Source organism: Larimichthys crocea, chromosome XVI, assembly GCF_000972845.2.
Source record: "Larimichthys crocea isolate SSNF chromosome XVI, L_crocea_2.0, whole genome shotgun sequence".
Taxonomy (NCBI): Eukaryota; Metazoa; Chordata; class Actinopteri; family Sciaenidae; genus Larimichthys; species Larimichthys crocea.
Window position 1 is genome coordinate 4,571,233 of NC_040026.1, and position 16,395 is coordinate 4,587,627.

The 16,395-nt window shown below is 39.5% G+C and overlaps 2 protein-coding genes across 5 annotated transcripts; both read right to left on the reverse strand.

Moving 5' to 3' along the window:
- Window positions 1-612: 612 nt before the first annotated feature.
- LOC104932541 (gamma-enolase) lies at window positions 613-7,001 on the reverse strand. 3 transcript variants are annotated; one of them, XM_010747791.3, is made up of 13 exons: window positions 5,950-7,001; window positions 5,205-5,290; window positions 4,881-4,976; window positions 4,673-4,731; window positions 4,515-4,584; window positions 4,275-4,408; window positions 3,967-4,189; window positions 3,683-3,880; window positions 3,079-3,155; window positions 1,957-2,081; window positions 1,769-1,877; window positions 1,371-1,429; window positions 613-1,197 (listed from the first exon to the last, which is right to left on the reverse strand). In XM_010747791.3, the coding sequence occupies exons 2-13, from the start codon at window positions 5,287-5,289 to the stop codon at window positions 1,128-1,130; spliced, it is 1,305 nt and encodes a 434-aa protein (XP_010746093.1). In that variant the 5' UTR covers window position 5,290; window positions 5,950-7,001; the 3' UTR covers window positions 613-1,127. The 3 variants fall into 3 exon arrangements, with proteins under 3 accessions (XP_010746093.1, XP_019116814.1, XP_010746094.1); XM_019261269.2 differs by lacking the exon at window positions 5,950-7,001 and adding an exon at window positions 5,747-5,878; XM_010747792.3 differs by lacking the exon at window positions 5,950-7,001 and adding an exon at window positions 5,743-5,878.
- A 126-nt stretch (window positions 7,002-7,127) lies between these two features.
- Window positions 7,128-15,006, reverse strand: mlf2 (myeloid leukemia factor 2). 2 transcript variants are annotated; one of them, XM_027289739.1, is made up of 8 exons: window positions 14,657-15,006; window positions 11,466-11,577; window positions 11,324-11,359; window positions 10,187-10,240; window positions 9,952-10,080; window positions 9,531-9,690; window positions 9,126-9,340; window positions 7,128-7,625 (listed from the first exon to the last, which is right to left on the reverse strand). In XM_027289739.1, the coding sequence occupies exons 1-7, from the start codon at window positions 14,698-14,700 to the stop codon at window positions 9,129-9,131; spliced, it is 747 nt and encodes a 248-aa protein (XP_027145540.1). In that variant the 5' UTR covers window positions 14,701-15,006; the 3' UTR covers window positions 7,128-7,625; window positions 9,126-9,128. The 2 variants fall into 2 exon arrangements, with proteins under 2 accessions (XP_027145540.1, XP_027145541.1); XM_027289740.1 differs by lacking the exon at window positions 7,128-7,625 and having other exon boundaries at window positions 8,891-9,340; window positions 14,657-14,700.
- Between the last annotated feature and the right edge of the window lie 1,389 nt (window positions 15,007-16,395).

The window sequence follows — 16,395 nt, forward strand, 5'->3', positions numbered from 1 at the left end:
CGTATTTTTATTTTAATGGACAACTCCATGTACAACAGATCGCTCCTGGTACATATTTTTGCTCTTATCATTCTGCATATGCAGAGGTATGAGACGTGGCCATAAATTATTGCTTTAGTTCCTTTAGCTGGCATCATGCAGGATGTACCAAAAAAAAAAAAAAAAAAAATCCCGCAGGACAAAAATCCTTCTAAATTCCTGCAGAAATGGTTTCTCATTAAGTCCTGCAGGATTTTATGCTGAATTCCTGTTGGATTTCCTCATTATCCTTAAAACGTTTATGCTGAATTCCTGTTGGATTTCCTCATTATCCTTAAAACGTTGTGCAGAAAAGTGATCACCAAAACACTGTGGAATGTGTAATATTCTTGCAGAATGAACTTTACTTTTTTGGCAGGATTCCTGTTTTTTATTAAACAACGGCTGTGACATTGATATTTAGTGAGGCCGGTGCAACATGCTTGAATGTTTCTACTTTATAGAGAGGATTGCGGAGGTGGTTTTCAGGTTTTAAGCCACATTTGATTGAGTGATCACTTACCTTTGAAGCAAGAGAAGGTATAAACGACACAGCAAAGTCTCCCCTTTAAAGAAATACACGGAGAGCTTTGGTTCCAGTTAACATATATCCATTTATTTACTTTATTAAGCTTAATCTCAGACAGACAATGTAACGGATACAATTGCGTGGCAAGCTGCTGAGTGTTCACATCAAAAACAACATGAGGAAGAGGAAACGACAGGGCACAAAAGATCAAAACAGTTTGACTCAGAAGGAGACAGTCAGAGGAAAGAGAAAGAAACTAACAAGTGCATCAGGGGAAGTGCTTGTCTGCGAGGTGAAACACTGACTTTTTTCCTCCAGGCTTTGCTGCAACTGGCACTAGTCAATTAAGTCAATCACTTGCTGAAGCATTGGATCAATATTCTGTAGCTACAGTGCATTATCTGTGCATTGTAGTTATTGAAAACTAATTAGTCTTAATGCATTTGAGTGTGTGTTTGTGTGTTTAGAGATTTGGTGATTGTGGTGTCATTATTTCATAACTGTATGTGTCAGAGAAATATAACTTGATTTGTTTATGTATGTGTGCTTTCTTATTTGCCAGGGCTGATGGCTCTGGCACTCAAAGGGCACTGGGGTTGCGGAAGTTATGCCCAGCAAAGTGGGCCTGGTCACCCAACTCTTCCTCAATCCTGAGAGGAAGAGGAGGTGAGAGAGAAATGTAGAGCAGGCAGAAGTAATGTGAATGAGGACAAAAGCGGATGATAAAAGAAGAAGGAAAAAATACAGAAAGCGCTGTAAGTTATGTTTAAAGACATTCAGTGTATTTCTCTACATACACAAATCAAGCTATGAATATACACACCTCATGAGCTGATTGTATTTGGCCAGACGTTCTGATCGACAGGGAGCTCCGGTCTTGATCTACAAGGAGAATACCAAGGATCACAGAGAGTTACATTATTTAGTCAAATTATTACCAACACGTGGTATTTGAAATGGTCTTTTGACTGAGTTAAATCTGGGGCAACTGGACCAGGTTGTAGATCCGTGGAGATCTCATCTTCTTTGAGAGTTAAAGAGGAGTTAAACGTTTCCATGTTTAACTCCTCAACTACTTCAAAAGTTGAATGTTAAGATTTCTTAGACTGATCAACAGCCACCAAAACAAAAGTATTCACATTTAATGGAGGGGCAGAAATCTGGAATATTAACATTTTGAAGCTGCATGAGCAACTAAGTCTTTTTATGTGTGTGTGTTACCTGTCCAGTGCAGAGACCAACCACGAGGTCAGCAATAAAGGTGTCCTCCGTTTCTCCTGAGCGGTGGCTCACCATTACACCCCAGCCGTTCTCCTGGGCCAGCTTACACCTGAGATGCAGGGTGTATTATAAATATGATGCATGCTCTCACATGCATACATTTGTGTGCCTACGTCCAATCAACTCACGCCTTGATGGCCTCTGTCACAGAGCCAATCTGGTTGACTTTAAGCAGCAGGCAGTTGCAGGCCTTGTCCTCCACAGCTCGTTGTATCCTGCGTGGGTTAGTGACTGTCAGATCGTCTCCAACCACCTGCACAATGTGTACAACAAAGTGACAGACAAATGGAAGTGCATTTTGTTACTCACCCTACACTTTGCATTGGCTACCTGTTAAATCTAGAATACAATTTAAAATTCTTCTCCTTACTTACAAAGCTCTTCATGGTAAGGCACCATCATATCTAAAAGAGCTCATAGTACCTTACTACCCCCCTAGAACACTGCGCTGTCTGAATGCTGGGTTCCTTGTGGTTCTTATAGTTTCCAAAAGTAGATTGGGAGCCAGAGCTTTCAGCTACCAAGCTCCTCTTCTGTGGAACAAAGTACTATTTTGGGTTCGGGAGGCAGACACGGTCAACAGTTTTAAGAGCTTATAGTTAGGGCTGACTCAGGTCATCCCTTAGTTATGCTGCCATAGGACTCTCTCTCTCTCTTGTCCACTCTCTCATTATTGCTACCATATCTCCATTACAGTTTATAGTTAGATAATGATTTGCTGCTGCCAATCATTTTATCATTCATTGCAATTGTACAATATGTTTGTGTTGATTTGTTCTGTACACGTGACATCTATTGCACGTCTGTCCGTCCTGGGAGAGGGATCCCTCCTCTGTGGCTCTTCCTGAGGTTTCTTCCACCTTTTTTCCCTGTTAAAGGTTTTTGTGGGCAAGTTTTTCCTCACTTGAACTGAGGGTCTAAGGACAGAGGGTGTCACTCCCTGTACAGATTGTCAAGCCCTCTGAGGCAAATGTACTTTGTGAATTTGGGCTATACAAATAAAATTTAATTTGATTTGATTTTGATTTAATGATACTAAAGAAACACGTGCACAGAGTTTGGTAACGTGAATGTTTACCAGGCAATGAGAATCAGTGAAATACACTATCTGATATTATAGAATCCAGCATTTAGCAACCATACTAGCGACTAAAACCATTTTCATGGATCAAGTGCAATTCCTGTAATACCCCTTTAAGTACCAGAGCTAATTTAGTTCCACATGACAAGGACAAAGTGCAGTATCTAACCTGGATGCCCACTGAGGCAGTGAACTGTGACCAAGCAGGCCAGTCGTCTTGGTCAAAAGGATCCTCGATAGACACCACTAAAGGAAAGAGAGATGGCTAAGATCATTTATTTGCATGAATTTAATGTTACAGTGACCAGTGACATTGCTGATAAATGGTTCTAATGGGAGTAATGTCCTAAAAATGCACACACAAACTCATTTGTCCACACAAGCAGGAAGCACACCATTGACAGGCTAAGGAGCCACATCAGAGTAGGTCCCTGCTTGCCAAATGTGCGCTGTAGCGCATAATTAAAACCTCCTTAACAGGCCCGAGTGTCAGACTGAGGAGACCAGGCTGTGGAAACATCAAGCTCTCTTGTTCTCTTAGTTGATTTGTCTTAAGATGTGATGCAAGAAATATGGCAATTGTAGAAAAATTAAAAACAGGATGGTGTGTCCAGTTGCTGAAAGAAGTTTGATCAGCTTTCCATGAGCCTGTGTCATCTGTATAACACATTTCCCTTACTTTAAAGGTCCATGATGAATAGCATTATGTTCTACCTATAACAGCTGTAAGAGAAACACACATTTAATGGCTGAAATCTGACATACAAACTCACCTGGGTAGTTGTTAATGAAGCCCTGGTAGATGCTGGCCAGCTCGTCAGCGCTGATGTTGCGGGCAGCGTTCGGTGGAGACTTAAAGTCCAGGTCGTACTTGCCTTCAATGAAAAACTCAGAAGCGGCAACATCCATCCCGATCACCACTTTGTCTGTGAAGCCAGCTTTTTCTATGGCTGTCTTTATCAGCTCCAGGGCTGACAGAGAGAAACACAAAGATGGGTCGGTAAGATCTCAGGAAATCAGGGGAATGTTGGATGGTTTGTGTTGCGGTTGTGCTTACCTTCGCTGTTCTCTTGTATATTAGGGGCAAATCCTCCCTCATCTCCCACATTTGTAGCATCCTGACCATACTTCTCCTTGATGACAGCTCTCAGTGTCTGGTAAAGCTCCGCCCCCACACGCAGTGCATCACGAAAAGACTCCGCCCCTACAGGAAGTACCATGAACTCCTGCATAGCCAGCCTGTTACCAGCATGGGAGCCCCCGTTGATCACATTAAAAGCCTGAGTGAGGCACAGATAAAGGGAGATGAGATTGTATTTGAGCTGTTGTGTTTGGATGAAGTATATTTTTGCACACAGGACTCACAGGAACTGGGAGAACCAAATCTCTATTTCCTGCCAGATCAGCAATGTGACGGTACAGAGGGACACCTTTCTCTGCTGCGCCAGCTTTGCATATGGCCAGTGATACTCCGAGAATAGAATTGGCCCCAAACTTAGCTGGGAGAAACACAGAAGCAGTCACACATGGATGCAGTCAGTGGTGCGGAAACATGTCATTGTACATATATGCCATCACGCCACATGAGATGTGACTGAGGCTTACATTTGTTTTCAGTGCCGTCCATTTCAATCATCATGTTGTCCAGTTTATCCTGCTCCAACACATTGATCCCCTGAAAAGAAAGACAAAATGTCACCAAACAATCCGCTTCATTCTTCACTGTATTCTTTGACCACTTCAAATTCTGCACAGCTACTCACAGACTGAACAAGAGCAGGTCCAAGGGTGTCATTAATGTGACTAACAGCTTTGGTTACACCTTAAACAGCAGGACAGAGAGAGCTTTTTAGACCCATGGAAAACTAATAGCGTCAGATAACACAAAAACACTTAAAGCAAAAGCTGAGACAGTCTGGGACACGAGACAGAAGATACGAGACACAGATACATCTCATTACAAGTGCTTACCTTTGCCCTTGTAGCGACTCTTGTCTCCATCCCGGAGCTCCAGAGCCTCATAGATGCCTGTGGATGCACCGCTGGGCACTGCAGCCCTGAACAGACCTGGAATGGATTGGTGGGTCAAGAGAGAGGTGGGTCAAGAGAGAGAGAGGTGGGGGTACATGTTCAGGGATTAAAGGTTGAAGTGGCATCAAGAGGGGCTGGAAAAGGTCGAGGCTCGCTTGTGTGAATATCTTGTTTAGATTAGAAGGTACACAGTCAAGCCCACTATCAGACAAAAACACAAACACAGCATGTGAGTGATGCTTTTTAATGAATTCATTGTATAACCTTTGCCAGTATGCAGATCTACTTCCACAGTTGGGTTTCCCCTGGAGTCCAGGATCTCCCTGGCAACAATATTCACTATAGACATCCTGTAAAAAAAAACAAAAAACAGAATAAGAAGCCATTACCTTTATTTAACTATTTGCACTGCACATCAGTGCTCATATACAAAATTTTACAATCGTTTCATCTCGAATTGCTTTAAAAAAAAAAAAAAAAAGGTTGATCACAAACATGGGATGGGTGTACAGAGAGACAGATGCGTATGAAAATATCAAACGTCCAAAAAAAAAAGCATTTTTTTATGAGCTAAGAGCAGTGTTGACGTGCCTCAATTTCACATTAGTCACAAGCTCTTCACACCCCTCTTCCTCTTTCTCACATGCACACACACTGTGATGATAGTGACGCAGCCTTAGGGATGGAAAGCTGTGGAAGAAATGCTCCCTAGGAAGATGCTGGCACGCACACACACACACACACACACACATATATATACACACAAGGAAGGAAACATAAATCAAAAGCTAATAATGCATACCTACTTATGGATCTACTGTCAACCTGTTCCGGACCACAAGCCAGTTCAATTTTCTGTGCTGTTTCAGTCAGTAAATATGAATATGGACCAATGGAGAGAGGGTGAGACGGTGAGAAAACACAGAGCAGGAGGAGATGAGATGAGGAGAAAAGTGGGGGAGGGACGATGGAGGGAATGAACAAATAGATCAATCTTTTTAGACGTTACCTGCAGTGTGTTTGAAGCCTGGTGGAGAAAGTGAGTGAATGTGGGCAAGTGAGAGATAGAGGGACGGAGAGGTGGGAGGAGAAGGGGTGAAAACATATGACACAGGGGGGAGGGGGAGCGTGTGAGTCATTGGAAGATGCAGAGAGGAGGGGAGGGAACGAAACAAGGAAAGGAGATAAAAAAAAGAGGGAGAGAATATTGAGAGCTGAACATATTTTGATTTAATAAAAAATGCAAGAAAATATGTCTAAGGAAAACCTGAGCAGGATGTGTTGAGATGTGCATTGTAACCTTTCTCCATGGGCTCCATTTTAAACATTTTCATTTAACATTCCTGACATCTGAATTCCTACAAGTCCTGTTTGGCATTCCTCATTGAGCATACATCTGCTAATCTGCCAACTACAGCAACATTCATGACATGTGTGCAAATATTGTCCCAGCAAACCCGCTAACATGAAACAGTAATTTATGGCTGCTGCCAAATCCAGGCGGTGCCGCCATCCTGCAAAGAATGTCATAACTAGCTGAAGAGCAGGGTTTTTACTGGAGGAACGGAAACAAACATCTGTGTATTTAAACGTGGATGTCAGGCAGAGGATAACAAAACAAAGAAGCGTTGAGGAGGATACATCTGAGCACAGACAGATGCACAAAATTAGCTGCCTTGTTGGAGCACCTTAAAGATCTAATGATGGGGATTAAAGGAGACAGGAAGACAGGTAGACAGGTGACAAGAGCAGTGCAGCTGGTGAGGGGGTGGGCGGATGTGCATTTAAAAATAGTCGTGGATGTAATTAAAGATACAGTAAGCACAGACGGAGGCAGGCAGGGAGCCTGCTGTGGGAGTGATTTGTCTAAAGAGAGAATGCTTTTCATTGGCCGCTCCACTTGTGCGCTCCATCTGGATGTCACATGACCTGCAGACATGGTGGCACGAGGAAGAGGAAGCATATGAATGCAAGCATATGCAGCAGTGGGGGGAATGTATAGCTGATCATTCAAAAAGCAGCAGAATTAAGAGATTTTGCACATGGTACAGCTGCAGAGAAACAATCAAAAAATAACCTTATTGACAGATTCAATTTCATATCATATTAAATGCTTTCAAGCTGCATTTTGTGCAGTTTTATAAAAACACGTTTAAGACATGCAATTACAAGCACAACAGAGACAGATTGTAATTATCTAACAATGTTTAATGAACTTTTATTTAGTTAGATTAATTAGTTAACAGTATACAATTCAATTCACTGACACACTAGTGTCTTCACAAACATAAAATGGACTGTACAGCAGATGTACTGTATACTGTAGCACTTTAGTGCAGTGGGCAAAAACACATGTCAAGTTTTGAGAATGAGTATATATATATAAAGTGAAGTGTAGTTATACCCATGTTTGCACAAGGGTGTGTGCATGTGTGCGTGTGTGTGTGCGTGTGTGTGGAGTGTAACAGTGGAGAAGTAGAGCTGTAAATGTAACTATCAAGTGGGTGGGGTTTTGTTTGTGTGTATGCGTGTGTGTGTTGTTTATGTAAAGACAGTCCAGTTATATCAAACATTTACAACGGTCAGTTGGCGGCGATCGACAACTTCCGTCTTCAGCGTTGTTCACAGCATCGGGGGAAAAATCTTCCCTCAACTCCTTCCATCAGGTCGGGCCACGTGTGACACCTGCAGGGACAGTCAACCAATGCCACAGTGTTTATTCTGACAGAAAGACAGGAGGAAGTAACAGAGAAATCCTAGATGGTTCTGTCAGACGCGTCCAACAACAGCCACTTTGGTGATTGAAGACCGCATCATAATTCTGACAGTATGAAAAATGTATGAGCTGCTGTCATGACCCATATCTACACATTTTCTTTTGGTACAGAGGGATGGCGAGTTGTTTCTCCTTTTGCATTTACACTGTAGAGCTGCTATTCATCAGACTCTCATGCATTATAACACACAATGAACCTGCAAGATATATTGGAGTACTAGTTCTATGACTTCAAAAGTGTTGGCTGCCATGTCTTTGGAGTCTGAGGATCACTCAAATTAAAGTAATTACCTGGAGCTCAATTTATTTTGTTTAATCACGTAAAACTGATCAACCAATAAAAAGCAAAAGAAGACGTCCAAATGTGTCTTACTTCAATTAAAACCTAAAAATCTAAGATGAGTTAAGTGACACCCAACTCAATAGTTTCTGCACATTCGTCCAAGCAAAAGCTACAATCATGACCAATAACAATCACTGAACAAGACAAACAGTCGGTGCTCAATATGTGATGGTGACCATGTTGCAAAAACTAAAAATATTTTTGGCATTTCTGTACCAAAACAAGTATACATGCCATTGGCCAAAACTGGTAGCCATGACAATGTATTGGTATATTTCAACTGAAGTTAAGTAATTAGATCCTCCACTAAACGCATCAGGTCAGGCTGGAGAGTCAAAGCTGTAAATACTCAATGCTCCTACGGGGTTCCAACTCTTTTTAAATAAATCATTTTCCAGGATCATTCCAGGACATTTTTTTTAAACAATAAAAGGACAGCAATTGCTCACAAACAGTTTTAATGGTAGGCCTAATACTTGGTTTATTACCAGTGATATTACTGGTAACTGCTAACTGTACATGTATAGTAATGTTAAACATGATTATGGTTATGAACCAAAGCTTCAGCAGAGATTTAGCTGTTCTAACTAGCTGCACACTGAACCGTATGACAGCATCATTCACTGTGATAAATAAAGAAATCATTCAGAAACAGTAGCTTATCACGCTCCACATAAGCTCGCTTTCGTGGCACACTTCTCCTCACAGTCGATTTTCCCGTGGTCCCAGTAGAGCGGAGCTGGGGTCTCCAGGGAATTGACTACAGTTTATGACAATTTTCCTTTAACTGTAACATCATTCTGGCCACAGCCCATAAAAAAGTTAAAATCAAGCAGTTAGTGATGTCTTTTATTTTACAGAAAATTCATCTTTTGTAGAAAGTAGAAAGTGAAAATGTTTGCGTTGTAATTAACACTGCTGTACAGAAAAGCGTAGATCTTTTCCAGGATGTTTCATCATTTTAATCATTTTCCAGGTGTTTCCATGACCGCAAAACTAGTCTCTAAATGTCCAAGTTATCCAAGATGTCCAGGATGCGTGGGAACCCTGTCTTGCTCACTCTTACCTCTCACCAATCGTAACGTGGACGGGTTTGGGGCTGACGGTGTCTGGGGGACTCGTGCCGATGGCCTGGTGGGGACATTGAGCTGGGAGGGGCAGTGAGAGCCAGTTGCTGGCCTCCTCCCCGTCGATCTCGGCTGTAGTCCAGCGCTCGGGCATTCGGGGGAACATATCTTCCTGCCTCCCTCCTCCACTCCTCATCAAATGCTGCAGCGTCAGCTAATGGGAAAAGTGCACGGGTTATAAAGTGTAAAATAACATATATAATGTTAATGTAGCATTCTAGGTAATTGAATAACTTTAGTTTCTTGTTTTAACTTGTTGTTCTCTTTGACATTCAAAGATTAACAGAGAATACCGCCCCTCTTGCGTCATAAACAATCATTATCTCTCTGGTCCAGCGACTCACTCTCATCAAGGTTAATGAAGTCTTGTCGTTCCTCACGGTCTCCAGTGCGGCGATTTCGTGAACGCTCCATTATATGTGCGCGCTCCCCGATGTGGTGGCCGATGGCGAGACGCTCGAGGCCGCTCTCGCTGTCCCTCATGGACTGTCGTGTCTCACGAATCTGAGGTGAGAAGAGGAGAGAGCAGCTGAGTTTACTAAAACAAGAATGATGCCCTGCACTCTGAATGAACTCAGGCTGAAATGTTTGTATTACAACTGTGATATTTATACTGTACATAACCTATTTATTGTCACTACAATTACGAAAGATTTCATGTGTTAATGAGGCCAGAAGGCCGTGTGTCCAGCCAGTCTTGCTCTTGGAGGTTGAGAAAAGTAATCATGTCCTGTAATCATTTCAACAACGGTTAGTTATTCTCACCCCTCCGGGGCCTGTTCTCGTTTGACTGGTCTGCTGATAAACTTCAGGAGCCCCCGAGTCTGTAGAGGAGTAGGAGATCACTGTTGAAGACGAAAACGTCTGACAGTTTGGTGAACCGGACATTCTTTCCTGTAAGAAGAGCGTGATAAAAAAATAAAGTCAGATGGAGTACAGGTTTCATTCGTGGCGGTAATTACTTTCTGTTTGTTTGAAATTGGTTGACAGAACCACTCACCATGTTTCCCATCATCTCTCCCATCATTCCAAACATATCCATGAACCCTCCACCCTGCAGAAATAAATTAAAGGAGATCTCTTAAAGTCTCGTTTGATGAAAACATCAAGTATAAACAGAGTGTCACGCCTCCAAAACAACAGCATTTATCATCAGTTCACTGGAGTCCATCCAGCCTCACAACCTTACTTTCACTTTCACAGATGCACTAAACACAATTTGTGTAATCATATTTTTTAATGACAAAGCAAAAATGGTTAGTATTTTTTAGTACAGATTTAAATACATACCGTTTACCTGTATTTCTCAACTTGTTGTCCATGTACTTTTGGCCGTATAATGTATCTGTGGCCATGTTCACCTTCAGTTTGGATTTATAACTCAGATCCTATTTTATTTGTTAGTCTGTTCACATAATTTTTATAAATGTTGCCAAGAACGTACATACTGGTCATTGTCCTGAGGTGACCTACATGCAAAAAAGTACAATAACATACAACGTCACATGATGCACGCTGTTGTACAGACGTAAACACAGAGGCCACTGAAGTCAGCGTCTATGGTTTCAAAGTTGATGTGCAGTGGAAGCCAGCACATTTTGATAATGAGAATGAGGAGAGCCACATTTTTAATTATGGCCTTTGGTGGAGAGATTTGTTTGTAGACTTTCACAACGTGAAGGGCTACCTTTAACTACAGCTGTCAGCACCTCTCTAAAAGACTCACAGCACAACACAATATAACTGTTCAGACTGAAGTCACATTGCACAACTTGTCTGGGATTTGGACCACGTATGAAAATGTCCCAAACCAGAATAAACAATAAAAAAAAAATCAATTCAATGTGACTAATGCAGCAAAACAAAAAAGTATTTGTCCACTTGTACCAACAGTGTGAACTGGTAAACCCAGCTTAATTTGAAAGCTCATCTCGACCATATGGGAACCTATTTTAAATCCTATTCAATTAATCCTAAACCAGAATAACTGTTGACTATGTTTCACATAATACTGCAGTTTCCTCCTGAAGCTTTTTTTTGCAGACACTGTTAAGTCATTTGTTAGTACACGTGTAATCTGTCATATTAAAAAGGACACACACAGATCTTGAAGGAGGTCACAGAAGCAGATACTCACCATTCCCATCATGCCAAAGGGGGCCAGTGGGCCAGCCTAGAGAAAAAAAACATACACCTTAAACTCAAAAATATGAATGATAAGCTCAAAAACTTGATAAAACACATGAAACACATAAAGCACCATTAACATAGACAGTTACCTGTCTGCGCGGTGCGCGGGGTGGCTGTATTTGGGGGGCGAGGGCAAAGGGGTCCATGCCAAATGGACCAAACAGAACCCTCATCTGCTGCCTGTGAGCAGCAAATGGATCCCTGGAAGAAATCACAGATTACACTGAAGATGTTTGACAGGGTGTGGCTGGGTCACGTGACTCTAATGAAGAATGTGAGTGTAAGCAGAAAATAATGTAGGGAGGGAAACTTGATAAATTTTAAAGAACAGGACAGATTGTGTGAGTATCAAAACTAAAGCAGTGTGCAGAAATGTGTCCATTGTATGACGTTTGGTGCACTGACCACTGTAATGTGTAAATCAAAATGTCACGTTTATATATTGTTTCATTTTAAAAAGAGCTTTATTTAATTTAAATTGAGAATTTCCTTCATTAAAGGAAAAATTAGTATCTATCTATCTATCTATCTATCTATCTATCTATCTATCTATCTATCTATCTATCTATCTACTTTCTGACTTTGCTTCTACTAATCACATCACAGCACTGTCACGTTTGTCCTGTAATTTTGTCTTTCTCTTGGCTAGTTCTATTGTTTCTGTTTCTATTTAGTTTTATTTTTTCAATTTTATATGAGTCTTATTATTTAACTTTCTATATTTATTCGTACTTATTTCTGTCTGTGTGACAAGTGTGAGAAAAAAAAAGACATTCAATTTCTGATTATATTAAAAACACTAAACCAGCAAATCCCCAGGAGGCATTTTTACTTGTGAAATGTTACATGTTGAATAAATTATCAAGTCTATTTAATCCAATTCATTTTCCGTCAATTTACTAATTAATTAAGTGACTACTCTTTCAACTCAACTCTTTTTTTCTCTCCACAGAACATGAACGGAGCTCAAAGAAGGATTTATTCAGCTGCAATAGTTTAGTCCATTCATCAACAAGCAAATCAACAGAAAATGAACCGACAACTGTTGTTTTTAAATTTAAAAAATGTAAACTATTTGCTGTTTCCACTTTCCCAAATGTGAAGATTTGATACTTTTCTTTGTCATACATGACAGCAAACTGAAGATCTTCAGCTTTTGGACTGTATCAGACAAGAAAACATCACCTTGGGCTGTTTTAGAGACAAATGGGCTAATCAAGGAAACAATAATAATGATGATGTTAAATAACTGTAGAATTAAAAACAATGACAACATGTTTCTGACCCTATCTGACTATTTATCTTGTAATGACATTATAAACAGTGGAGGTGCTGATGCTGTGACAGGTGGTGAACATGCTAGAAAAACATCCAAAGAGTTACAGTATTATTTAAAAACTAATAATAAATCTTGTGTGTTGATGCAGCACGTATATGCAGGTGAATCCAGATTTGCACATGCTTTAAATCACATGTTGTAATGAATGTACCTTCATTATAAATTATATTTAACATATAACAGGTGGGTGATCTTTTGTTATTTATATTATGGTCACTACTCTTGCAATAATATTATTATTTGTATCATGGTCACTTTCTTTGCAATATTTCTTACACTATGGTCACTTTACATCACAATACTCTTTTCATGCCACTTTTATCCTCATACTTGTCTGTTATGAAGGTCGTTTGTTTTTCGTGTTTATTGTGTTTTTTTTTGTTGCCTTTTCTACTTTGTTCTAATTCTGTAGTGTGTGCTACACTTTCCTCTGCTGCTGTAACATGTAAAACTCCCCGTGGTGGGATGAATAAAGTATATCTAATCTAAGAGAGCCACCAGAGTTACAGTATTATTTAAAAAAACTAATAATAAATCTTGTGTGTGTTGATGCAGGTGAATCCAGATTTACACAGACACCTGCTTTAAATCACGTGTTGTAATGGATGTACCTTCATTATAAATTATATTTAACATATAACAGGTGGATGATCTTTTGTTATATTATTTATATTATGGTCACTACTCTGGCAATAATATTATTTGTATCATGGTCACTTTCTTTGCAATATTTCTTACACTATGGTCACTTTACATCACAATACTCTTTTTATAGATCATGCTTTTATCCTCAGTACTTGTCTGTTTTGAAGGTTGATTGTTTTTCATGTTTATTGTAGGTTACAGATATTTCTGTCTGTTTATTGTCCGTGTTGGGATGAATGAAGTATATTTAATCTAAGAGAGCCACCAGAGTTACAGTATTATTTAAAAAAACTAATAATAAATCTTGTGTGTGTTGATGCAGGTGAATCCAGATTTACACAGACACCTGCTTTAAATCACGTGTTGTAATGGATGTACCTTCATTATAAATTATATTCAACATATAACAGGTGGATGATCTTTTGTTATATTATTTATATTATGGTCACTACTCTGGCAATAATATTATTATTTGTATCATGGTCACTTTCTTTGCAATATTTCTTACACTATGGTCACTTTACATCACAATACTCTTTTTATAGATCATGCCACTTTTATCCTCATACTTGTCTGTTTTGAAGGTTGATTGTTTTTCGTGTTTATTGTGTAGGTTATAGATATTTCTGTCTCTTTATTGTGTTTTTTGCCTTTTCTACTTTTTTTCTAATTCTGTAGTGTATGCTACACTTTCCTCTGCTGCTGTAACATGTAAAACTCCCCGTGGTGGGATGAATAAAGTATATCTAATCTAAAAGAGCCACAAGAGTTACAGTATTATTTAAAAAAAAACTAATAATAAATCTTGTGTGTGTTGATGCAGGTGAATCCAGATTTACACAGACACCTGCTTTAAATCACGTGTTGTAATGGATGCACCTTCATTATAAATTATATTCAACATAACGATCAGCAGGTGAATGCTCTTCAGGTGTTATGTAAAGATGCACCGCCAGTAGATTAACCAATTACCACCTGCCATCAATTAGCTACATCTTAACGTTATTGAGGAAAATAACGGGACATTTTAAGCAGTGATAACTGGATATTTCCAGCTTCTGGTTTGTTAATCAAGTCCTGTTGAGGTCTGACAGCTTCTTCTTTTTTTTTGTTATTGTCTTTCCAACATGGTGGACCACTGAAGGCCCCCCACAGCTGGCTGGAGTAACGTGAGGTACCTGCTCAAGCCACAGTGGGAAAATGACAACTTATCGAGCCTGTGTGCGTGTTTTTAATGTATCACAACACACAGAGCGAGAGCAGTGAAGCTAAAATGAGATTAAAGTCAATACTTACATCATGTAAGGGTCGTCATCGACGTCATTCAGGAACCGAAACATGCTAGGTGCTTTAACTCAGCTGGCTGATGCTAGCCAGCTAGCTAGGTAAACAGTCGTTGTTTTTTTCAAGGATGAAAATAAAGATGACGGACTCAAAACTCAACCCGGGCCGAAACAAAGCACCTTCAGCCGGCTCCGTCACGACGACACCGAACCGCTGCTACTGTTTGTCAGCGTGACAAATGGCTCAGTCTCACAGGAGAGTAAATTCCAGAAACCTGGACCAAACATGAAAACGGAAGTCGGTCCTCTGACAAAGAGAAGCAGCACCACTGTCAGGTTAGCATCGATGCTAATGACGGCGACTTCCGGTGTGTGCGCGTTTTTCAAAATAAAAGTGTTTCCCTAGAGGCTTTTATAGCAAGATTTTTTTTTTGTAACGTTTAATAATGATTTAACTCACATCACACCACTGTCACGTTTGTCCTGTAATCTTGTCTTTCTCTTGGGTAGTTTTATTGTTTCTGTTTCTATTTAGTTTTATTTTTTTCAATTTTATATGAGTCCTATTATTTAACTTTCTGTCACGTTTATATATTGTTTAATTTTTAAAAAGAGCTTTAATTTAAATTGAGAATTTCCTTCATTAGTGAGTATCTATCTATCTATCTATCTATCTATCTATCTATCTATCTATCTATCTATCTATCTATCTATCTATCTATCTATCTATCTATCCACTTTCTGACTTTGCTTCTATTAATCACATCACAGCACTGTCACGTTCATCCTGTAATTTTGTCTTTCTCTTGGGTAGTTTTATTGTTTCTGTTTCTATTTAGTTTTATTTTTTCAATTTTATATGAGTCTTATTATTTAACTTTCTATATCTATTTGTACTCATTTCTGTCTGTGTGACAAGTGTGAGAAAAAAAAAGACATTAAATTTCTGATTATATTAAAAACACTAAACCAGCAAATCCCCAGGAGGCATTTTTACTTGTGAAATGTTACATGTTGAATAAATTATCAAGTCTATTTAATCCAATTCATTTTCCGTCAATTTACTAATTAATTAAGTGACTACTCTTTCAACTCAACTCTTTTTTTCTCTCCACAGAACATGAACGAAGCTCAAAGAAGGATTTATTCAGCTGCAATAGTTTAGTCCATTCATCAACAACGTGTAATAATGATTTAACTCAGGGGGTGTCCAAACTTCTTTTTAAAAAGGGACAGATTTGACAATGTGAGGATACTAACATTTGGAGTACTTTACACCATCAGGAAAGGAGGATGCTGTCTAAGGTGTCGGGCTATTTATTTTGGACTATGACTCCCACCCACTCCATGAGGTGCTGGACAGACTCACCTTCAGCCAGAGACTGCTGGCACCAAGATGCTCCACAGAGAGACACAAGAAGTCTTTCCTACCTGTGAGCATCAGTCTCTACAACTCCTCCGTCAAAATATCAGACACTCCAAGTCAAGTCCAGTAGCCATCGAACTGGCTTGTGCAATACATAAGTGAAATCTTCCACGCATGCATACTGCACTTTAAACATCAGTGTAATCTCTGTACAGTCTCTCAAAGACTAAATTTCTTTATAAGGTTTTAGATTGACATATTGCATAGTTCACTGTTACTGTTTTTATTTACTGCTACTGGTTTTATTTAACTGTTATTTATACATGTGTATATAGTGTTAAAATAAGATATCTTATAGGTGTATATTGTTAAAGTTTTGTTTTCTT

Bases quoted from the DNA above. Each gene is read 5' to 3' on its own strand.
- LOC104932541 (XM_010747791.3), bottom strand. From the start codon at position 5,289: ATGTCTATAGTGAATATTGTTGCCAGGGAGATCCTGGACTCCAGGGGA. The intron at 2,082-3,078 runs GTTAGATACTGC...CACATTGTGCAG, and splicing joins CTGCCTCAGTGGGCATCCAG to GTGGTTGGAGACGATCTGAC. The intron at 1,878-1,956 runs GTGAGTTGATTG...CCTGCATCTCAG, and splicing joins GTGACAGAGGCCATCAAGGC to GTGTAAGCTGGCCCAGGAGA.
- mlf2 (XM_027289739.1), bottom strand. From the start codon at position 14,700: ATGTTTCGGTTCCTGAATGACGTCGATGACGACCCTTACATGAT. The intron at 11,578-14,656 runs GTAAGTATTGAC...GATTTCTTCCAG, and splicing joins GATGACGACCCTTACATGAT to GGATCCATTTGCTGCTCACA. The intron at 10,241-11,323 runs GTGAGTATCTGC...TTATTTCTGCAG, and splicing joins CCTTTGGCATGATGGGAATG to GGTGGAGGGTTCATGGATAT.